A 25,158-nucleotide genomic window follows, 5' to 3' on the forward strand; every position below is an offset into this window, starting at 1 on the left:
TTTATTTCACAACTAAGGGAAAGCGTTCAACTACGTTTCTATATATTTTTCCTTTTTAAAAGTGTGACTATTTACAAATTATTTCAATCAGTTTTTCTTTTATTAAAGTGTGTTATGTATTTCTGTGGAATTTTTTATGTACCTATGTGTCTGTTGTTGTTGTGCCTTTCAATAAACAAAAACACCACCATATTATGGAGATATCAAGTGAGCTCTTACTGAGAGCAAGACAGCATACATTTCAAAGTGTTTTACATTGAAATTTACGCTCCCTCGCTCTCAGTAATCGCCCACTGGTGCTGCACCAGTGGTGCATGTGTTTTTTTTTTTTGTGGCTTTTGGGTTTGTATTTGTTTGCACCCAAATATTTAAATTGTTTGCACCCAAATATTTAAATTGTTTGCACCCAAACATTTAAATTGTTTGCACCGAAACATATAAATTGTTTGCACCCAAACATATATTTGTTTGTTTGGGTGCAAAGATATATATGTTTTGGTACAAACAAAGATATGTTTGGGTGAAAACAATTTTATGTTTGGGTGCAAACATTTTATATGTTTGGGTGCAAATATTTTATATGTTTGCGTGCAAACATTTTATATGTTTGGGTGCAAAAAAATACAAACCCAAAAGGCACAAAAAAAAAACAAACACATGCACCAGTGGGCGCTTACTGAGAGCAAGGGAGCGTAAAATTCAATGTAAAACACTTTGAAATGTGTGCTCACCAGCGTGACCGTTGTGCCACTAAAGTATCAATTTTGATACTTTTTTCGGCGCTGATACTTCTGTGCCACTTTTTTATATTTATACCAAATGTGCCACTTTTTTATATTTAGTGACACTTTTTCATACATTGTGCCACCTTGTAATCTAAAATTCCCGGCAAGCATCGATGAATGCACGGGAAGAACTGTTCGAAAATCGCATTCATTGATGGGTTCTTAGGTAGGTGGTCTCTAATTGTTATTGTTCACCGTCTTTTAGGCTATACACTTAGCGACGATACATTTTCCATTATCCCGATTTATTTGACATATATTGTATGAAAACATCAATTTAAATCGTTTGGATTTGCTAAATGCAGCATAGTCTGTGCCCACTGTAGCTTGAACAGATGGTCCCATCGTGATATGTTTTTGTGGGATTATTATTAACATAAAAATCGAGCAAGGAACTTTTATTAATTTTTTGACGCATATATGACGAAATCGGCATTTTCCGTTTCGCTTAAGGACAAGAAATTGATCCCACAAAATATATCATCACCATAAACGTTATAAAATGAAAAACTGTTTTATGGAATATAAATCTTATGAAGGCGAGTATTCGGGGTGGTGACGATATGCTTATCGGTTTATTTATTTTCGAACTACGATGGGCATCGCAAACAGTTTAATAAAAACAATGTTTCGTAGGCGGGCATTTGTCAGAAAAATATGCAATATGAATATGAAATATTCAAAAATTCATGAATGATGAATTTTTTGGTGCTTAATAAGTGCCTACAACCCCTTAACAATATAAAAAACTGTGCCACTTTTTGTGCTACTTTTTCAAAAAACTTGTGCCACTTTTTTCAAGAAATGATACATTTTGTGATACTTTTTCAAAATTCCCAGCGGTCACGCTGGTGCTCACTTGCTCTCAGTAAGAACTCACTGGCTATTTCTATAGTATACACACAAATGTTGGGGTTGTTTATTGAAAGGCAAAAGAACAACAAACACATAGGTACATACAAAATTCCAAAGAAATACATAACACACTTTAATAAAAGAAAAACTGATTGAAATAATTTGTAAATAGTCACACTTTAAAAAAGGAAAAATATATATGTAGAAACGTAGTTGAACGCTTCTCCTTAGTTGTGAAATAAAACAAATTGTCCTCATAGTTGAAATCATCAGCGGGGAATCGGCATCTAGAATCAAATGATTATGTAATGTAATAAATAAATATGGATATGCCATATTTCAAATATACATAAGCATGTTTGTAATTACCAATATTAAATGCGATTTCTTCCTTGTCCAATAAAATAATTCCATTCAACTTTCCGATACAATTATAAAATGTATTGGGCATTTAATTTACTAAAAAGCACAATTTCTTTAAGAAAACACAAAACACTGATTTATTCACTCACTTTACCGTCTTGACTCTACAAAGGCACCTAAAACACTGAAGAAAGAAAAAAAATATAATTCATATCATTTCTTCTTTTCTTCTTCGCCCGCTAAGTTGGTTAACAACAACAAAACAAGAAACACACGAGTTTGACGCACACATGCCACCAAAGCCCCCTTCTTCGCTTCTACGTCTTCTATTATACAATACACACAACTCTTCATTATAAAACAGCATTCCACAGCCGCGAGAGCACTGTTATTACTCTCGTTGACAAACATCCTCTCTCCACCCATGAAAAAAATGTTCTAACATAAAAAATATGTTTAACCCAAACATATCAAATTGAGATATTTTACAAAATGTTGCAAACATATATTTGTTTGGATCCAAACATATTTCTAACATAAATTGTTCTGCGTGTAGAGAGACCGTTTTTTTGCGTGTACAATTGATAATGGTTTGGACAATTGTTTGTGGACAAATTTCGTGACTGCAAGGAACATCAAATGTTAAAGATAAATATCAAAATAAATGCTAAACAAATGTTTAAAATGTATTTTTTGTTTGATTTCTTAAATTAACAAATGTTTCGCACTGATATAAAGAAAATCTTTATTGACAATTTTTAAACAATTAAAAAAATAGTAATTATCGAATTCCACTATCACATAGGTCATAGAATTTTTGTAATTAATCGTAGTTTAATACAAAAAATGTGAAGAATATTCAAGGCACGATATCGCCGTAAATCAAAAAAAAAAAATCTGAATATTTACCGAAATGTTTTGCTGAGAAGCAGCATCAACACATCAACAAATAAAGGAAAATAAGAACCACTTTTTGAACAAGTGTCTGATTTCACTCACAAATCCCCATATACAATTTATATACATATATTTACCTTTTATTATTATTTTTAAATACATAAAATAAGTTATGTTTTTATATCCTCAGCATTTATGCTAACGAGTGTATAGACAGTTTCATACGGGCAAAATGTGCCTCAACGAAATAATGGGTTTAGACCCCAAGTATGTTTGGACGAAATGTGTTTCAGACAATTTGGAGTCGATTGAGCAATGTCCGTCTGTCTGGCTGGAGTGAACGATAACTCTCAAACGGATCAACCGATTCGGTCCAAAATTTGGCTTTCGTAATATTTTGTCCAAACTTAGTTTAAGTTCGAAGATGGTTATATCGGTCCACTCCTTCCGGTACCTCCCCCGCAAAAGTTCGAAAATGTTCGGAAAATTTGTACGCACGATAACTCTTGCAGGGAGTAACCGATTTGCACATCGTGAAATTTCTACCAGACATAAATGAGGTTCCAATATGGACTCAATTGGTCCACTCCTTCGGGTACCTCCTACACAAAATTTCGGATATGTTCACATTAGGAACAGCTCTCGAATCGCTTTGATTTTTGTTTTAGCAACTTGTATTCACTGCCCCCCATACGACGGTACAAGTTTCATCAGGGGCAAGTCCACACTTCCTGAGTAAATAGCCTGAAAGTTGCAAAAAACCCCCATGACACCGTGTGAGGTGGTTGGAGCACAAGATAACTCTCGAACGGATCTGCCGATTCTGTCCAAAATTTTGCCTTAGTAATATTTTGTCCAAACTTAGTTTAAGATCGAAGATAAGCCATATCGGTCCACACCTTCAGGTACCTCCCCCACAAAAGTTAAAAAATTGTTCGTACGTACGTAACTCTTGAAGGGAGTGGCCGAATTGGTCCATACTTTACACATCCTAATGTATCTACCAGATATAGATCAGGTTCAAATATGGACTATATTTGTCCACTCCATCCGGTACCTCCCACACAAAATTTCGGATAAGTTCACTTTAAGACATGCAATCGAATCGCTTTGATTTTTTTGAAGCAACTTGCATTCGCTGCCTCAATTACGATGGTAAATTTTTTTCAAGGGCAAGTCCATACTTCTTTAGCAAACAGCTCGAAGGTTGTAAAAACCCCCTATGGCACCATATATAGTGGCTGGAGATCCACTTCCATAATGGTCAATGTCGATCCATTCCTTTAAGTATTTCCTTCGCAAAACGTTTGATCTTTAATCCTAATCAACGTTTTTGTCGGTTCATACACCCAACAGTTGTAAAAACCCCTAAATACATACTTTTTGGGAAAAATTGTTTCAATATACACAGGCTGAGGGTATATCTCTGTCGGCAAAGCTGACTGATACTTGTATACTTGTTTTGAATGTGTTTTACTAAGTCGTTCCTATTAGTGGGTTATTATCTGTACTTTGGGCTATGGTATCAATGAGTTTGGTGAAGTTGTATCACAACCAAATCCTATATAAATTAGATTTTTGTTTTGGGTCGTCGCACAGTGCGTAATATGAGCACTTTAGTGGAACTTTACTCAAATTTTGAAGTACGTACAAATCATGATATTCATATGAAAATCTACAGGTAAGTATCCCTCCATAAATGCCTCATACTTAATTTTGCAATTTTCTCCGCAAAACAACCAGAAATGAACGTAAAAGTTGATCTTTTTATTCATTATTTTTTTATTTATAAATAGCACATCGATTTACTTAAGTTAATAAAGCGATAGTAACAAATGGTAATCCAGTAGGCTATGACTTTTCGTTCTTGTTGTATTTTGGAGGAAATTGTGATTTTTTGGTGTTTACAGAATTGCAAAATATGATTTAGTTTTTGTGTTATTCGTCCGCAAAAAATTGTTTTTTAATAAGTTCTTAAGAAAAAAATATATATATTCTTTGGAAGATTTCTTTATACCCAGCGTGGACCAGCGTACTAAAATTTATATCATTTGAAAGGTAGGAACTTCCTCTATTGGAAAATTAAAAAATTAGCTGCGATTATTTGCGATTCTTAGTAATATGCCATGATTTTCAGTATGACCTCGAAAATATCATATTTTTTAAAGTGGTAAGAACAAATATTGGAAGTTATTGTTGGTTTTGTTGTAGAAAAAATGGGTCCGCCAGTTCTAACAAATGATGCTCTTAGTAGTTTGAAAACTACTCTTGCTGTTGTAATTGATACTATAAAGAAAAAATGGAAGAAATTTGGTCAAAATTTGACTTTTTTTAGCAATAAAAATGCTAAATGGCTTGGATGTAACGTTAAATTCTCGAAGGCGGTTAATGATGGATTTCTTAGTAGTACAAATGCATGCAAACCTTTAAAAGAATTTAAAAATTGTCATCCAAAAGTTCAACATTGTGCAGACAACTAGCCACGAGGAGTTAGCTAAAGCAACTTCTACAAGCCTATACCAATCAGGAAAACGAAACTCTGCAGCTTTAGTAAGGGAGCTAGCATTTGCTTCTCCAGAAATGGGCAGCTCAATAACAAACACTCCGAAATCTTCTTCAAAATGTTCACCAAAATTAACACCAGACGAGGCTCTGGCGCTACCCATCGGTGCCAACTTATCATCAAACCAATATAACACTGTTAGAGATCAAGCTGAAAATCACGGTTGCACTTTGTATCCACCGTATTATTTAGTAAGGGAGGCAAAGCGGTTATGCTATCCTGTAACAGAAGTTTCAGCTGAAGTATCGGTTCAGTCGCTTGTAAACCATACTGTAACAAGACTATGTTCAGGGCTAGAAGGGATTCTAAGTTCCCTATCAAGTTTTGAAAAATTAAATATTATCTTGAAATGGGGTTGTGATGGAGCTGAACAGGTGAGTTATCGGCAAAAGTTTACAGATATACAAAGTTCTGATGACAGTGTGTCGTAAATGATAATGGAGAAAGCATCTTAGAATTTTGGAAAAACCCTGCACCCTCATCTACACGCTACTTTCGTCCTATCAAGTTCATGTTTTCAAAAGAAACAGTCGGTGTAATTACCGCAGAAGTAAACACTGTGAAAGATCAAATAAATCAACTTATTCCGATTCCCATATTTATAGATGGTAAACATTTTGAAGTTACAGCTAATATGATACTTTGCATGATTGACGGTAAAGTTGGAAATGCTGTATCATCTTGTACATTCTCACAGACATGCTACTTATGTGGTGCTACACCAAAGGAGATGTACAGCATCTGCACAATATCTAAAAAAAATTAAATGAATCCTATTTATCCCTTGGATTATCACCGCTCCATGCTTGGATAAGATTCTTTGAATGCGTATTACATATATCATATAAACGGGATATTAAGATATGGCAAGCACGCGGAACGCATGTTGCAAATTGCTTTATTATAACATTTTCTATTCAATGTATACAAAATATAAAATAAACTAACCTAGTTGGCAGTAAAAATCTAACACCCAAAATATACCTTTAATTGGGGGACCTATTATTTGGGGGCAATACCGAGTCGGGGATATATGTGGATAATATTTGTTAGGATGTTTTCTGCTACTGAGAACATTAAATGTCAAATTGTGCTTATAAATGGAAAATGTTAAACATTCAAAATATTTCGATGGGGGGATATACGAAATCGCGATGCTATCCTGATAATACTTTGTATAGAAGTTTTCTATCCACTAAAACCACGATATATAAATTTGCAGCAAAATCGATTGAAAAATGCATTATATACACGCAAAAAAAACGGCCTCTCTAACATATGTCCCAAACATATTTTGCAGCAAACATATATATGTTTGCAACAGTCCCAAACATAATATATGTTTGGGTCTGCAAACAAATATATGTTTGGGTGCAAACATATATATGTTTGGGTGCAAAGATATATATGTTTCGGTGCAAACAAAGATATGTTTGGGTGGAAACAATTTTATGTTTGGGTGCAAACATTTTATATGTTTGGGTGCAAAAAATACAAACCCAAAAGGCACAAAAAAACAAACACATGCACCAGTGGGCGCTTACTGAGAGCAAGGGAGCGTAAAATTCAATGTAAAACACATTTGAAATGTGTGCTCACTTGCTCTCAGTAAGAACTCACTGGCTATCTCTATAGTATACACATAAATGTTGAGGTTGTTTATTAAAAGGCAAAAGAACAACAAACACATAGGTACATACAAAATTCCAAAGAAATACATAACACACTTTAATAAAAGAAAAACTGATTGAAATAATTTGTAAATAGTCACACTTTTAATAAGAAAAATATATAGACACGTAGTTGAACGCTTCTCCTTAGTTGTGAAATAAAACAAATTGACCTCATAGTTGAAATCATAAGCGGGGAATCGGCATCTAGAATCAAATGTAATGTATAAAATAAATGTAATGTAATAAATAAATATGGATATGCCATATTTCAAATATACATAAGTATGTACGAGTATGTAATTACCAAAATTAAATGCGATTTCTTCCTTGTCCAATAAAATAATTCCATTCAACTTTGGGCATTTAATTAACTAAAAAGCACAATTTTTTTAAGAAAACACAAAACACTGATTTATTCACTCACTTTACTCTACAAAGGCAACTAAAACACTGAAGAAAGAAAAAAATTTAATTCATATCATTTCTTCTTTTCTTCTTCACCTTAACTAAGTTGGTTAACAACAACAATACAAGAAACACACGAGTTTGACGCATACACGCCATCAAAGCACCAAAGCCCCCTTCTTCGCTTCTACGTCTTCTATTATACAATACACACAACTCTTTATTATAAAACAGCATTTCACAGCCGCGAGAGCACTATTATTCCTCTCGTTGACAAACATCCTCTCTCCACCCATAAAAAAAATGTTCTAACATAAAAAAATATGTTTTACCCAAACATATCAAATTGAGATATGTTACAAAATGTTGCAAACATATATTTGTTTGGACCCAAACATATTATGTTTGGATCCAAACATATATTCGTTTGCAACCGGTCCCAAACATATATTTGTTTGGATCCAAACATATTTCTAACATAAATTTTTCTGCGTGTACGTAAAAAGTAGCGACACCGTTATATGGGGGCTACTGGAAACCGCGGGTCTATCTGGCCCATATTGAGCCCCATGCTGCCCACATACATAAGAAACATGTCTGCAAAATTTTGGTAACCTACGTCCTTTACATTAAAAGTTATTAGTAAAGTTCCACTAAAGTGCTCATATTTCGCACTGTGCGTCGTCTTGGTAGTATTAATATTGCAAATTGTTTGAATTTGTATGGTTAACAAACCCAAATTTCTTATTGATGTTGATTAAAACATTTTTTTGAACATCCAAATAAACCTCCTTTGTCATTGTTTCCTCCAAAATCCGGATGTTACCAACGGCACGGGTTAACGTTAACCGATTGCCAAAATATTTCATATTTCAAGGTTTTTGGATCAAATGGGAAATCCAAGAAAAAGACATTTTGTTTTTGGTACATCAATTACAGAAGTAGATATCCTCCATGGAGATACATTTTCACAAATTGGATATTGAGTTGGCTGAGAATTTTGTTGTTAACCACCCACTTTTGGTAACGCAATTGGAAAAAAATTAAAGTTCATAAGTTCTTCTTTAATATTGGTCATTTTTATTGAAATGCCACCAGCCAAAGCTGGGACATTCGTCATTATTAGACAGCGGAATCCTATGAAAATGAATATATGGTTAGGATGGTCGTAGAGAAAATCTGATTAGGCAGAAACTTGTTTTATCACAAAATAAAACAAGTTTTTGCATATCGTGCATACTTTGACATATTTTTACATATTTGCATAAAATGAGCATATGCAAAACCATATGCAAAAATATATACAAGGATTTTTGGTTTAAAAATCCCACTGAAATGGCTGAAATGTGGTATTAAGTCTTCGTTAGGGGTATGAAACTTTACACCTGAAAATTTTCCGCATGGGGCCACGTCTTCATATAGCCATAGAACGGTACCTTCGATTTCCGATATTTTGAAAGTTGTGGCCTCAACATCACACTTAAATGGCTGACATTTTGTATAAAGTCTTCGTTGGGAGTATAAAACTTTCCACCTGAAATTTGTCAGTATAGGTCCACGTCTTCATATAGCCCCCATAGAAAGGTACCTCCCGATTTTCGGTATTTTGGAAGTTGTAGCCTTAATATCTCACCGAAATGACTGAAATTTGGTATTTAGTCTTGGTTGGAGGTATAAAACTTTCCACCTGAAATTTCTCGGTATAGGTTCACGTCTTCATATAGCCCCAATTAAACGGTACTTTCGGATTTCTGGTATTTCGAAGGTTGTGGCCTCAATATCCCTCCAAAATGTCTGGTATTAAGTCTTCCTTGGGGGTATAACAATTTTCACCTAAAATTTGTCGGTTTAGGTTCAGGCCTTCATATAGCCCCCATAGAACGATACCTCCCGATTTTCGGTATTTTGAAGGTTGAGCCTGTGGTTATACATTTCTCTATTTTATTGACTTGTCTGAAAAGAATTTTAAACAGAAAAATTGCACATACAAACATTTTTGTAACTTTTATTGAAATATTTGTTGCATATGTCATATGTTTCGATTGCAATTGAATCAGAAGCCAAAAATATGACATGAATCAAACCAAAAATAGGGGTTGCATAAAATTCCGCTGTCTAATAATTATTAACATAATTCGCCTACCACATTTAAAATCCGCATCTAGTGTCTGAGAATTTAATAATTATTTTCAAAATATCTGTTGGAAGCTTCTCGGTAAGTTCTGTCCACATTTCTAAATATTTCGGGTATGTCGATATTTTAAGTTATCGTACACTGACATTTGCAAGTAATTCTAAATCTACAAAATAATGAAATCACATCTTTCTTACCACAACTCAAGGTTAAGTTCGGAACATATTTTAAAATTTATGATTTATCATTGATGGGCTAAGAATAGATATAACAATTACTTCATATAATAAGAACGGATTACTGACAAACGAATATAAATTATATACATATGGGTGGATATTGTTTCAGCGAATACGACTCGTAAAGATACAAACGTTCTATGTTTCTAAAAAATATGAGGTTTATAATGAATTAAAGCCAATTTTAAATATGATTCGTAATCACAATATGTTCGCCATAACCATACATATTCTATCTATGGCCTTTGGTTTACCACAAAACCCCAAAAAAATTGACAAATGTTGCCCCTTTGAATTCGGTGGTGGCGTTCATCTACCAATGAGGCGATAGCAGCAGACTCAGTCAGTACTTGGACACCAAAACAAAAAATTAACACATTTATAAATAAATAATAAAAATCGAAAGAAAAAAACGTTAATTGGCGATTATCTTTTGTTTAAACAATCATTGTAAAAATGTTGATAAATGTCATTAAAAACGTTATTAATGTGAATTTAATTAACTTGGCTTTTGGCATAGATTTGGTGGTGGTGCTGCTGATGTTGTATTTTAAAATTTAAATACCGTTATTGTGTAAAGCTACCTGTAGTAGTTATTGTTAAATTAATAAATCATGTTTAGCAGCAGCAGCAGCTGCTGTTGTTGACCACAATTTAATGTTTTTTCTTTTTTAATAATAAATTGACTTTTCTTAGAGCCTTCACGTGTTCACTTAACAATAAAACATAATGAAGTGTTAGATTTTTACACTAAAAAATAGCTAAATTAATATTAATACAAAAAATAAAAATAAAACTACACGAAATAATTTATATGTTTTTGGTAGCTGCCTGAGATAACTAATTAATCAAATCTTTAAAGGAAAAAAACGAAAACATTGAATATATTAAAGACAATGTCATCGCTGTCACGTATGTATTTAGCCACCGTGGATTAAGTAAAGTAGACGAAAATTAATTGTTGCTCATTTTGCAAATGTTCTTTTTTGGACAATTTAATTAAAAAAATGTTCTATTAGCTGAATTCTTAATGGAATCCATTAGCAATGATATTTGAAAAATGTAAAGGATTTTTTATTACTATTTTTAGTTAAGTCTATGTGAGGCCATTACGTGAATTTGAATATTAAAATACATCAAGACAACATACAGCGTCTAATAAAATGTATCTGTAGTGAAAAAGTGCAATATTTTTGAACATTTGATGCAATAAAAAGGACTACGTGAAACCAATACGAGGGGCACTAGAAAACATTCTGGCCTAGGCAACACGCCGTGTCGCCGGGCGTCATTTGACATTTTTGTGGAAAGTTTGACAGTTTTTAGCCTAAGCGTACTCGGGACAGTTTGACATACATTTCCAAAGGATCTTCGAAAATACCCTAAACTGCACTTAAACAATAATGTTGAACTTTTGCAGGGAAGGTACCTTAAGGAGAGGACCAATATGGACCATTTTTGGAAGTTAAATTAAATTTGGACAAAATTTTAGAAGATCCAAAGTTTGGTCCAAATTGGTTACCCCATTCAAGAAAGTGTATCGTGCATACCGTTTTTGTGACTTTTATAAATTTTTTATGGGGAAGTACTGGAAGTTGTGTATTGCCCATCTTCGAACTGAAACTAAGTTTGCAGAAAATATGTCGAAGTCCAAATTTCCGCCCAAATCGGTTGACCAGTTCGAGTGGTATAGTGCGCTCCACTACACATGGTGCCATCGGGATTTTTACAACGTTGGGGCTATTTTTTCACGAAGTATTTACTTGCCCCTAAAAAAACTTCTTGCATCGTAAAGAATGTCAGTAAAAGCAAGTTGCTCCAACAAAAATAAAAGTGATTCGAGAGCAGTAGTGCGATTCTCTAACACATTTTTTTTGAGTTACCGACAATAATCGGTAAAATTAAAATGCTTATAAATTCGGTAATGAACGATATTTTTCGGTAAGTTAGCGACCAAGAGAAAGTAGTCGTAAAGTTCTACCGATAGCAATAGTGTTGTCAACTTTTATTTGAACTTTTCATTCATACTTTTGTATTTTAATTTTATCAACATTTGTCGTTAACTCAAAAAATGAGTTAGAGAATCGCACTACAGGTCTTAAAGTGAATTTGTCCGAAATTTTGTGTGAGAGGTATCCGAAAGAGTGAGTAAACCTGGTAGATATATTAGGTAGATATATTAAGTATGGACCAAATCGGTCACTACCCTCAAGAGTTATCGTGCGCACAATTTTTCCGAAATTTTTTTTTTCCGAACATTTTACGAAGTCCAAATTTTGGACCGAATCGGCAGATCCGTTTGAGAATTATCTTGCGCTCCAACAACTACAAACTGTGTCATAGGGATTTTTTACAACTGTCAGGCTATTTTCTCAGGAAGTATGGGCTTGCCCCTGATGAAACTTATACCGTCGTATTAGGTGCAGTGAATACAAGTTGTTACAACAACTGTTCGAGAGCTGGTCCTAAACTGAACTTTAACATAAATGCTGAGGGCATAAAGAAGACTAAATACCCAGGTTTCCGATTTAGCGGTAAAATCTTTAAAATACCGAAAACCAAGAGGTACGCTTCTATGGGGGTTTAGGAACCCGCTAACCTATGCTGATAATTCTCTTCTGGAATATTTTATAACCACATGGAAGACTAAATAACAAAGTTCAGCCTTTCAGTGAGATTTTGGCGTCACAACCTTCAGAATTAAGAAAATCGGGATGTACCGTTCTATAGGGGGCTACATCGAAACGTGAACCTATACCGACGAATTTCAGTCAGAAAGGCTTTTTTTACCTCAAAAAAAAAAAAAAAAATATTTTCGTAACAATTGTTCATTCTTTGGATCATTAATTGTGTTGTTTAACAAAGATATGGATAAAATAACGACAAAACAACAGTTTGAAATATTAATTGATAAATTCAGTGTAATTCTAAGCTTGTACATGTGTAAATTTTCTTCATCATCCAAAAATAATTCCACCGAACTTATAATATTATTATACCCTATACCACTATGTGGGGAGGGGCTATAGTAAGGCGTGGACCTATAGAGACAAATTTCATATGTAACGTTTAATACCCCAAATGAAGACCAAATACCAAATTTCAGCCACTTCACTGGAATATTGAGGCCAAAACCTTCAAAATACCGGAAATAGGGAGGTACCGTTCTATGGGGGCTATATGAAGACGTGAACCTATACCGACAAATTTCTGGGGGATAGTTTTGTACCCCCAACGAAGACTATGTACCAAACTCACCACTTTTACCACCGGGGGCTATATCAAAACGTGGACCGATATAGCCCATTTGCAATACCAAAAATCCTAGGAGTAATAGAAACATCTATAGAAAATTACAAAGCTCTCTGTTAAAAATTGCGAGCTGTATCTTGATTTTAACAGACGGACAGGGTTATATCGACTTAGAATTTTACACTGATCAAGAATATTTATACTTTATAAGGTCTCCGATGAATATTTCGATATGTTACAAACGGAATGACAAATTCAATTATACCCTCAACGTTTTATGTAATTGTTCCACAAACATCCCAGATGGAACAAGGGAGACTTCTCTCATATCAATGAGTGCACCCCGATTCATATTAGCTCAATTATATGGGACCTACTGTTTACTGCCGAGTCCGAAAGCGTGTAGAGAAGTTTTACATGGCTGAAATACTCAAGAAATGTCGCCAACATCACTGAGGGGTATTTTGCCACCGTTGAAAATTTGGTGTTGCCTTCCCTGGGAATCGAACCCACGACCTTTAGCATGCAAGGCGGGTGTGCATGGCATTAAAGTGACTTGAAAAACACACTTTGGCAGCCCGGCTGAGGTTTGGGTTGTTTAAAGTGACTTGAAAAACACACTTTGGCAGCCCGGCTGAGGTTTGAACCTGGGTCCTCTCGAACAAACAGACAATGTTGTCGAGGTCTTAGCGTTCTAAGCCACTGACAACCTACCATATCAACACTTCTTGATATGATATCAACAAAAACTTCCGAATGCCCTCCATCATTAAAATTCATGAAGGAAACCACCCTTCGATTGTACATGTGTATGTATTGAGAAAATGATTCCTAGACAAGACACTAGGCTAGAAAAAGACTTCAAAAAATACTTCATATCTACAAATTTGTAAAAATTGTTGTAGAAATAGAAGTTATAAAAATCAGCCTTTGTCTTCTAGTCATTTACATTTAAAATATGCCTAATGAGCTGGCTTAAACCACCAGCGAAACGATCGTAGTGGTTGAGTGTGTGGTACTTCGCTAGAATTCATTTTTCAGTACAAATTCCTTAGGCCATGTTAGCTCGATTAATTGAAATAAATAATTAAAATAGAATTTACTTGTGAACATTTTCGTCCGATAATTTTTTACAACTTCCGACGTGGATAATCACGGCAAGAGTGCATCGATCAAATTAAACCTTTGTATGTCGATAAAGGACCATCCTATATCACTATGAAAAACTGGTTTAATGAATCCAATCGTGCCCAGACACTTGCCAAAAAATGGAAGGTCGTGAGGGCCGCACAAAATCAGACGTTGTGCCAGAAAAAAATTAAGCCGTGCGGAAACCCTTGGGCATTTCTTCCACCAACCAGCATTTGATATTGCATGGACACCTGGCCGCAAAAATGGTTTTTTCTCGTTTGATCCAGCACAATTGGTCAATCGCCCAAAAAAAGGCTCTTGTGGTTTGGTGCAAAGAAATTGTGAATAAAAATAATCGTGGCGCTTCAAATGACTTTTATAAGAACGTCACAGACGACGAATTTTGGATCTATGCATTGGATCCCGAAACAAAACAGTTGTTCATGGAAGAAGACCTTCAAAGCAAAAACTGGTGGTGGCAAAACTGGCCGTGTGTTAATTTTGAGTGACGAATCATTCTGCATCTTGACAATATGAGCTCTCACACTTCGATTCGAACCAGCGCCTGTTTGACCGAACAAAACGTGGAATTGATGGGTCATGCGCCGTACAGCCTTGACTGGGGATCCAATGACTTAATTTGATTCCAGCACATCAATAAAAAAAGGTTTGGCCAAGGATTTTCGTCGCCAGACGATGCTGTAAAAACGTTCAAAAACCATGTTTTGGAGGTGTCTCTTATGCTTGGTTTACATTTACGAAATCCACTCGATTCCAACTGTCAAATCCATAGGTTAAACGTCAAATGAAATCCAGATGATTTCATTTGACGTTTGAGCTATGGAATTGACAGTTGAAATCAAATGGATTTCGTAAATGTAAATTTTGAAGGTTTAAGCCGCATTATCTAACCAAAAGGACTGACATTTGGTTTTTAGTCTTCGTTGGAAGTACAAATCGTTCCCGCTGAGAATTATTGATACATAGCCACGTTTTAATATAGCCCCATAGAAGAAATATTGTGGGTTCTCAGAATGGAGGTTAGCTACTGTTACTTGGTATTTCGAATTTTCAATGTGTAGAAAAACTCCACGCCGAACATGATCAAACTATATATGTTCATATATTGGTATATTCCCATAATGAAGATAATTCCAGATTTTAGGTAGTTTCGAGGTTGTACACTAGAGTTATGACTTTTCGACATTTTGATATCCTGTTACACGGATAAAGGAACTTTTGCTCTTCTATATAAATAACAAGTACAAAAGTATCAGCCAGCTTTACCGGCAGAGATATAACCTCAACCTATGTGAATTGAGACTTTTATCTACGGCAGATCGAAAGTATTTAGGGTCTTTTCAGAATTTTGGGGCCCTTTTTATACCTCCACCATAGGATGGGGGTATATTAAGTTTGTCACTATGTTTGTAACTACTCGAAATAATCATTGTAGACCCCACAAAGTATATATATTCTTGATCAGCGTGCAATTCTACATCGATATAGCCATGTCCGTCCGTCTGTCCGTCTGTGGAAATCACTCTAGCGTCCGAACGGATTGACGTAGGTTGATGAAATTTTGGGAAAATATGTTATATTTACGTAGGACTTTTGGTATTGAAAGCGGGCTATGTACGTCCACGCTTTCGTATAGCCCCCATATAAAATGACGCGTGACGCGTCGTCGTTTTAAGGAATTTTTAAGATATTTGACCCATTTTACCACCGAATTGGTTTTAATTTGGTACTTTGTGTCTCCAGAGGCCAAAAAATATTCCTACCAAAGTTGGGTTATATAGGTCCACGTTTTGGTATAGCCCCCATATAAGGCCCCATATAAAGTACGCGTCATTTTAATATATTTTAAATGTATTAGACCCATTTGACCACAGAATTGGTTGTAATTTGGTATTTTGTGTCTTCAGAGGCCAGAAAACATTCCTACCAAAGTTGAGTTATATAGGTCCACGTTTTGGTATAGTCCCCACATAAGACCCCTTATAAAGTACGCGTCATTTTAATATATTTTGAATGTATTAGACCCATTTGACCAAAGAATCGGTTGTAACTTTGTATTTTGTGTTTCCAAAGGCTAAGAAACATTTCTACCATAAAATGTTTATATAGGTCCACGTGTTGATATAGCCCCCATAATACAATATCTCCCGATTTTCGATATTTTGAACGTTTTAGCCTCATTATCACACCGATATGGCTGAAATTTGGTATTTAGTCTTCTTTAGGCGTATAAAACTTTCCCCCAGAAATTTGTAGGTATAGGTCCACGCCATCATATAGCCCCCATAGAACGGTACCTTCCGAATTTCGGTATTTTGAAGGTTGTGGCCACATTAATCCACCGAAATGGCTGAAATTTGTGGTGGAGGGTATAAAAAGTTCGGCCCGACCGAACTTAACGCTTTTCTTACTTGTTGGACGTTTAAACTTTCCGACAAAAATATGGATTAGGATTATAGTTCAAAAGTGTTGCTGAGGAGGAACTTAAAGGAGTGGTCCATTATGGAAGTTGATCTTTTTTTAAATATTGGGGGGAAGTACCGAAGTTGTCGACTGGTATTGCCCATCCTCGAACTGAAACTAAGTTTGAACAAAATATAACGAAGGCCAAATTTTGATCGAGTGTTATCGTGCTCTCCAGCCACTACATATGGTGCCATATGGGTTTTTTACACATTTCGGGCTGTTTTCTCAAGAAGTATGGACTTGTCCCCTGAAAAGAACTTTTACCATCGTAATTGAAGCAGCGAATGCAAGTTGCTTCAACAAAAATTAAAGTGATTCAAAAGCAGGTCTTAAGGTGAACTTATACGAAATTTTGTGTGAAAGGTAGGCGAAGGAGTGGAGAAATATTGTCCATATTCGAAGTTGATTTATATTTGGTAGATATATTAGGATGTGTAAAGTATGGACCAAATCGGTCACTCCCTTCAAGAGTTATCGTGCGCACAGTTTTCCAAACAATTTTGTACTTTTGTCGGGGAGGTGCATGAAGGAGTAGACCGATATGACTTATCTTCGAACTTAAACTAAGTTTGGACAAAATATTACGAAAGCCAAATTTTGGATCGAATCGGCAGATCCGTTCGGGAGTTATCTTGTTCTCCAACACGGCGTCGTAGGTGGTTTTTGCACCTTTCAGGCTATTTTCTCAGGAAGCATGGACTTGCCCCTAAAAAAACTTTTACCGTCGTATTGGGGGCAAGTGAATAAAATTGTTACAACAGAAATCAAAGATGTTCGAGAGCAGGAGTGGAACAATTGAGTCCATATTCGAGCCTTATCTAAGTCTAGTAGACATTTCACGATGTGCAAAGTATGGACCAACTCGGTTACCCTCTTCAAAAGTTATCGTGCGCACAAATTTTCGAGCATTTTCGAACTTTTGTGGGGGAGTTACCGGAAGGACTGGACCGATATAACCCATCTTCGAACTTAAACTAAGTTTTGGACAAAATATTACGAAAGCCAAATTTTGGACCGAATCGGTTCATCCGATCAAGAGTTATCATGCGCACCAGCCAGACAGACAAATAGACGGGCGGACATTGCTAAGTCGACTCCAAATAGTTTGAAACGGATTTCGTCCAAACAGACTTGGGGTATTATTTCGATGAGGGATATTTTGCCCGTATGAAAGTGTTTATACCCTAGTTAGCATAAATGCTGAGGGTATAAATATCAAATGTTGTTCGTTGGTAATGGCATCAGTTGAGAACAGCTGGACCAATTTTGACCACGCCCAATTTTTTCAATTTTCAATTTTAATATTTTCTACAAAAACTACTGAACTGTAGTGCAATTTTCTAACTCATTTTTTGAGTTACCGACAAAAATCGGTAAAATTAAAACTCAAAATTATGAATGGAAAATATCAGTAAATACTGACAACACTGTTGCTATCGGTAGAAAAACGGCCACTTTCTGAATTTCGTGGGAGGTAGGTAACTTTAACACGCTTTTCTCTTAAACGCTATATGTATAAGCCAAACATATGATTATATTGGTTTCAGCATAAATTTTGGGAGGCAATGGGGTTGTGTGTACCCTAGGTACATATTTGGAGCCAAAATACCGGACCACGCCCACATTTTTAAATACATTATTTTTCCAAAACTTCTGAACCTAATTTCGTACAATTTTCAATAAATGTTAGGGATGTCCAGTGGTCCAAAATGCTATATATTTGTAGACGAATTTCGGAATTTCGCTATATTTGCTAAACTTATGAGTCCATTGCTTGCAAATTAATTTTCGAGACAACGGTGGTTGCGCCCCCCGATCAAGAAAAACTATATATTTACAAATTAAATGGTGAGGTTCAATAAGCGGGAGAATTCGACTTAAATTTTTTTTAACTTTTATTATTTCATTGTTTTAGTACAAAGACAGGGGACATGGACGATAACAAATCGTAAACAGGTACACTCTAAATTTTTTGCAACAAGATGCGACACAAATTTGTGCAATTTCAAACATTTTTGTTGAAACACGATTTTTACGCATACAATTTTTCAAATTTAGGCATTTATTGTTACATATCCATTTACTTTAGACACATATGTTCATAATTTCAGCACACTTTATGCGTAAAAATCGTTTTTTCAATAAAAATGTTTAAAATTGCGCACATTTGTGTCGCATCTTGTGAAATAAATGTGCTATTTCCACGTCCAAATGCTCCCAGGCATCAGAATAGTCTGATCCACCATTTAAAATAACAAAATTGTAGTAAACTGATCGAAGTGTTATGTATACATTTGCAGAACACTGCTACTATGTTATGGCTGAATTTTGTGGAGCACGTTTGGAGCTTATTTCGGTTTCAAACTTAAAGTTATTTCCTTCAAATATCACATTTGTAAGAGAAAATATGTTCTTATTCTCATTAAAAAATCGAAATCCGCAAAATATTTCAAGATAATGGGAGTAAACTATTGAAAATGTTGTTTAATGATAAATCTATTTAATATCCCTAAATTGTTGAAATATCTATCCTTAAATGGGTCCATAATGGTGCAGATGTGTGTGATAATAACACTGCGCGACACGAAAATTATTAACCATATTCTGACACCGCACATAGGTTTCAATCAGGAATTTTTTGGCCAAAACCCTATTTTTGAAGTTTCGAAATTTTAATTTTTTTGCACAGAATAATAAAAACACATCAAGTCATCTGAAAATAATTAGTTTTTGTAAATAATGTTAGTATTCGTTGATTGGCGCAGTACCAAAGTTGACATTTTCTTATGTAAAAATAAAACAGACTTTGTGCTGTAAAATATACAATTTTTGTTGTATTGCGTCGCTGCATAAATATACAGAAATTAATTGGGAAGCTGTTAATGAGTAATTTTATAATATTTACAAAAAGAACGATGAAATTTGTAAAATTAGCGTAATAAAATCAATGTTTTTATATATATTAAAAATTATTTTTTACAAATATTTTTTAAATATACTTAAACTTTTAAAAAAATGTCCAAATATGTCCACCTCCAAATCGAATTTGAAAGATAGCAGGGGGTCTGTACTAATAAATTCAGAAGTCAAATCGTGCTCAAATTTGCCACAGTTAAAATAAAGTGGATTTTTCTATTTTAAGATGGGAGAATTTTTTGTAATTACCTGTTGTGACTGTACGTAGTATCCAATTGAAATTGAACGGTAATACCCACATCTATCAACCGATTTTCCTTAAAATTCATATTTAAGGGTTTCAGAGTGTAGAAAAAAAGTATGTAAATATAATTTTTTTGAAAATAGGTCAATTTTTTTGTCATAGCCCCCACATAAAAGTACCGTCCGATTTTAGATATTTTGTGGATTTTAGCCACACTTTAGGACCGATTCGGCTGAAATTTGGTATTTTGACCTCTTGAAAGATATGAATCCTTCATACCAAAAATTATTAACATAGGTCAAACAACGGAACCACCCTGTCCAACCAAATTTGGCAGATTATGGTCATTTTGGTCGATTAAACGTAAGAATTGCTGTCTGTACACATCTATTATAAATTAGCGGGCCCGGCGAACTTCGTCTCGCTATTAAGGAATACAATTTCATACAAAAACTCAATTTTCGATCTTTCCAATTTTCCGACTTTTCCAGAGAGATTTTCCAAAATTTTCTCCCGTAAAGACCTTCTCCTCGAAAATACGAATAACTGACAAAAAATTTTACAGAAATCGGCCTAGCCGTTCTCATTTTATGAATAACTATACATTTTTTACACCATTTTTATACACTAGCGGTCATCTGAATAGGTTTGAATTTTTTTCTTTTGATATGTTAAGTTATCTTCTGATGTGTTCGTATCACAGATCCATACTATTTAGTTTTTGAGAGACCTATCATATGCCAACATTCCCAAGAAAAAAACTTGACGGTGTTGCCATATTTTCGGAAAATATCCCAATTATAATAAAAAATGTACAAAAAAGTGTCAATTTTTTGCGATCATCAGAATAGGTTTGAATCAAATAAAATTGAAAAATTGTACTACCCATGCAAATATTGCGCAATTTTTTGGTTTAGTTTAGTAAAATGGAACATTCTGATAAATCCTACAACAAATTTGACCCGCTTTATTAGAATCGTGGGTTCAATTCTCAACATGGAAAAGTTACCAAGAACTTTCAGATAAAATCAAGAAATATTCAAACAAAAACGTTTTATAAACTTGCTTTAAATGACTTTTTGATTTCGTAAGATCTCTTCTGAGCTTCGAAAATTGTCTGAAAGCAAATACCAAGTGTAGCCATATAACTAGGATCGATAAATTAGAAAGGTCATTGAAAATAGTTGGTATTTTAGTTCAAGTTTCATTTTTTAACTATCCTTGCAGTACAAATTTAAGTATTATCATGGTCACAAATCCACAAGAGTGGACCACATGTATCATTAATGTTCGAAAATTGGTCTGGAAGAATGTTTCTTCGACGACAATAAAGTAGAAAATTGTAATTCAAATTTAACTCAAAGGGGCATGATATCGCCGACTTTTATAGTGCTGTATAACTTCAGTAGTCCATTCTTTTGTACTTATTCGTTTTTGTTTTATGACTTGTGAACAGAAAAAAAATGTTTGACCTGACTATATAGGTATTACAGCACTATAAAAGTCGGCGATATCATGTCCATTTTACTAAACTAAACCAAAAAATTGCGCAATATTTGCATGGGCAGTACAATTTTTCAATTTTATTTGATTCAAACCTATTCTGATGATCGCAAAAATTGGACACTTTTTTGTACATTTTTTATTATAATTGGGATATTTTCCGAAAATATGGCAACACCGTCATGTTTTTTCTTGGGAATGTTGGCATAGGATAGGACTCTCAAAAACTAAATAGTATGGATCTGTAATACTAACACATCAGAAGATAACTTAACATATAAAAAGAAAAAAATTCAAACCTATTCAGATGACCGCTAGTGTATATAGATAATAATTAATTTCAATACAAAATGGACGTTAAAATATTTTTGACCAGACAATTTGGATTTGGGACCATTGTGCACCGCAGCGGGATAGAAAACCAAAAATATGAAGACACGTGTCCCGGCGTTTTTCCCTATCCCTTCAACTTTCGTGGTTATGGGGCCCATAAAGACCTGAGGCCTTGATGTCAAAAGGGATCATTTTGTCTGGCATATATCTTCTAAACAGATAAGAATTTGGGTTTACTCGTAAAAGAAAAGTTGTAGCTCTCGTCTTAAAGAAAATAATTGTGAACACATATAATCCATTCAGCCTTACCTTCATTTGTAGCTCGAATTATTCCTTTTGAAATTCGAAATTTTCCATTTGAAATTTAAATTGTTCCAATTGTAATTTGAATTATTCCATTTGTAATTCGAATTATTTTATTTGAAATTCGAATTATTCCATTTGTAATCCGAATCATTTTATCTGTAATTTCAAATAAAATAATTCGAATTACAAATGGAATAATTCAAATTTCAAATGGAATAATTCGAATTACAAATGCAATAACTCGAATTACAAATGGAATAATTCGAAATACAATTAGAACAATTCGAATTACAAATGGAATTCTCGAACTACAAATGGAATTCTCGAACTACAAATGGAATTCTCGAATTACAAACGAAATGTTACTAATTACAACTATAATGTTTCGAATAACATCTGGAATAAATGGAATAATTCGAATTTCAAATGGAATAATTTGAATTACAAATGGAATAATTCGAATAACAATTAGAACAATTCGAATTAAAATGGAATTCTCGAATTACAAATGAAATGTTATGAATTACAACTAGGTATAATGTTTCGAATTACATCTGTAGTGCGATTCTTTAACCCATTTTTTGAGTTACCGACAATTGTCGGTAAAATGAAAATGCTTATAATTACGTTAATTACGGATGTTTTTCGGTAAATTAGCGACGAATAAAAAGAAATCGCAAAGTTCTACCGATAGCAAGAGTGTTGTCAACTTTTATTTGATATTTTCATTCATAATTTTGAGTTTTAATTTTACCGATTTTTGTCGGTAACTCAAAAAATGTGTTAGAGAATCTCACTACTAAAAAAGGTGTAGATCAATTTTGACAAAATACTTATGCCTCGCAGTGAAATTTTATTTCAATTACAAAAGTGCAAGCGTATACTTGAATTGATAAAATTTATTACTAATTTTAAGTACTTTAGTAAAGGATTGGCCAGAATATTTTTTCATATTTTTGTAGAAGACTAATCCGTTAAAAGACCAGGCACATCATTTTTTAAACTTGTCAAAATATTTATGCCAGGCACTATAGGTGGACATTCCAGAAAACATGTATCGAAAGTGCTGAAGGAGTGATTCTAAAACAATTCGACAGAAGTTCTCCATTGGCCAGCCCAATCCCCTCATCTTAGTTCTCGATTAAGACTTGTGGGGGGAGATCGGTCACTCAAAAAGCAACCGAAAAGAAACCAAAGAAAATTTATTTGAAGCAGCAAAAGTAGCCTGGGAAGCAATATTGCCCAAAATTATGAATATGAACACATTTTTGGAAGAATGAGTTTTGTTTTTAAACATTTTTTAAACAGCATTAGATAATAGGTATTCTTTTACAAAATCATATTTGTTCATTTCTAAAGTAAAACCAAAGTTTTATAAGAAATAAATTATATACTTACTTTTGCCCAGCTTACATACATAATACTTCGATTATGTATGAAATGTATAGATGAGTTCCTTGATGTCTCAGGTTTTTACGTCTCTTTCAATGCAAACTTCCCATACAGTAAGGTGAACAGTATTCTGCTAATTATTTCTTGTTTATATTATTTCTTTAATATCAATTGCGATTAATATTTATTTATCACTAATTTCTTTGCATTTGAATTGCTTTATAACTAGAATTCAAATCAATTTTTTATTTTGCATTAAGTTGTCGAAATACCTATTATTTGACATTATTATTTGTGTGTTAATTTTAGCATATGCCACATTTCACATCATAAAAGTATAGATATTTTATCCATTATAATTAAAAACAATTTATAATAAATTTTATTATTTTTTCTGTTATTTTCTTATTTTATTTTTTTTTTTCAATTATCTGATAAATTCATAGATATTTTTTGATATTTATTTGCAGCTATCATTAATGATCTCTTTATCATTTAATATTTTTTGTGGTAAGTAATATTATTTATTACTAATTACTAAATTCATTTGTTGCTATTTAATATTGCACTTTATTCCAATTTTTGTTTGTTGTCATTCACATTAAACCGGCGTTAAATTTAATTATTTGTATCGCATTTGGTTTTTTTTGTGAAAAAATGTGGATATTACGCGCGTTTTTCGCTTTATAATCATAACGTCAATTATACACTAGATAGCGTTGGCGAATTTAATTTTACATTAGCCTCAGGAGGGGAGCCCGAACATACACATAAGCACAACAAACCCACAGCAGCGATATAATGTGGCAAACCAACAGCGTTTTAGCAAAAATAAAACCGCAAACACGTTTTATTTTTAGGGAGACACCCCACAATGTCCCTTCCTAGCCGCACAATTGATTTGTTCGCTTTGCATCCCCCTTGGTTGGGGTTTGGTAAAGTTGTTGCTTTTTTGTTATCTTAGTATTGGTGAAGTTAAAGGAGAAGATGTTACAACAACAAACACAAGGAAAACTTCAAAATGGAGCCTGTGGGGAGCAATCTTAAATCACTGGAGCTCTCTTTAACGATAACGTGGTTCATTAGTCACAAAAAAGAAAACAAGTTTTTCACATTTGCCGTTTACCGACGCGTTTTTCGAACCACACACAAAACCATTTAAAAGGGGCACGGCACAAACTACGGCGGCAATGTATTCTAAAGCTTCCGGTTGGCCCAGCACAGTTGTTGGAAGTTATTAATGCTTCTGTTCTGTTTCGTTACGTATGGCTCTTTTGTTTGCTAACTGGTTTGGCTGGCTACTCATTTCCAACGTGTTGTATTACAATCGCGCTATGACGCTGTTTTGCCATGCAAAGGCAAATAAAAGCAACAACAACAATAACCACAATATAACGTACACTAATCTCTCCATATCAGTTGCATTAACACACAACGAGAGTTTGCTATCAAAAGTGGGTGTTGCCGTTCGTTTTTTTCATGAGTGCTTTAGTTGGTGGTTGTTGTTGTTGGGGTTTAATCTCCCCTTAATACTCACCCACTTGCAAACATTAAAATGCTCTCACGTGCTCTCTTCTTCCAATACAAATGGGGGGCTCTTTGATGGGCACAATTGATTTTTTGTTTAGATATGTTTTGGTGTTCTCCCAAAAAAAACAACAACGCCACCATACCACATTA

At 34.1% G+C, this 25,158-nt stretch overlaps 1 protein-coding gene across 2 annotated transcripts in view; it reads right to left on the reverse strand.

Annotated features, from left to right (window-relative positions):
* pnr (pannier) overlaps positions 1–24,766 on the reverse strand; it is a 112,844-nt gene extending 88,078 nt beyond the window's left edge. Inside the window, exon 1 of one of the 2 annotated variants that reach the window (XM_073968814.1) lies at positions 23,485–24,766. In XM_073968814.1, the coding sequence (XP_073824915.1) occupies positions 23,485–23,505 (21 nt within the window). In that variant the 5' untranslated portion in view covers positions 23,506–24,766. The remainder of the gene's footprint in view (positions 1–23,484) is intronic. The other variant, XM_073968804.1, reaches the window with a different exon arrangement.
* Positions 24,767–25,158: the final 392 nt, after the last annotated feature.

The sequence above is a fragment of the Musca autumnalis genome, unplaced genomic scaffold, assembly GCF_047663935.1.
Source record: "Musca autumnalis isolate F117 unplaced genomic scaffold, ASM4766393v1 scaffold_1, whole genome shotgun sequence".
NCBI lineage: Eukaryota > Metazoa > Arthropoda > Insecta > Diptera > Muscidae > Musca > Musca autumnalis.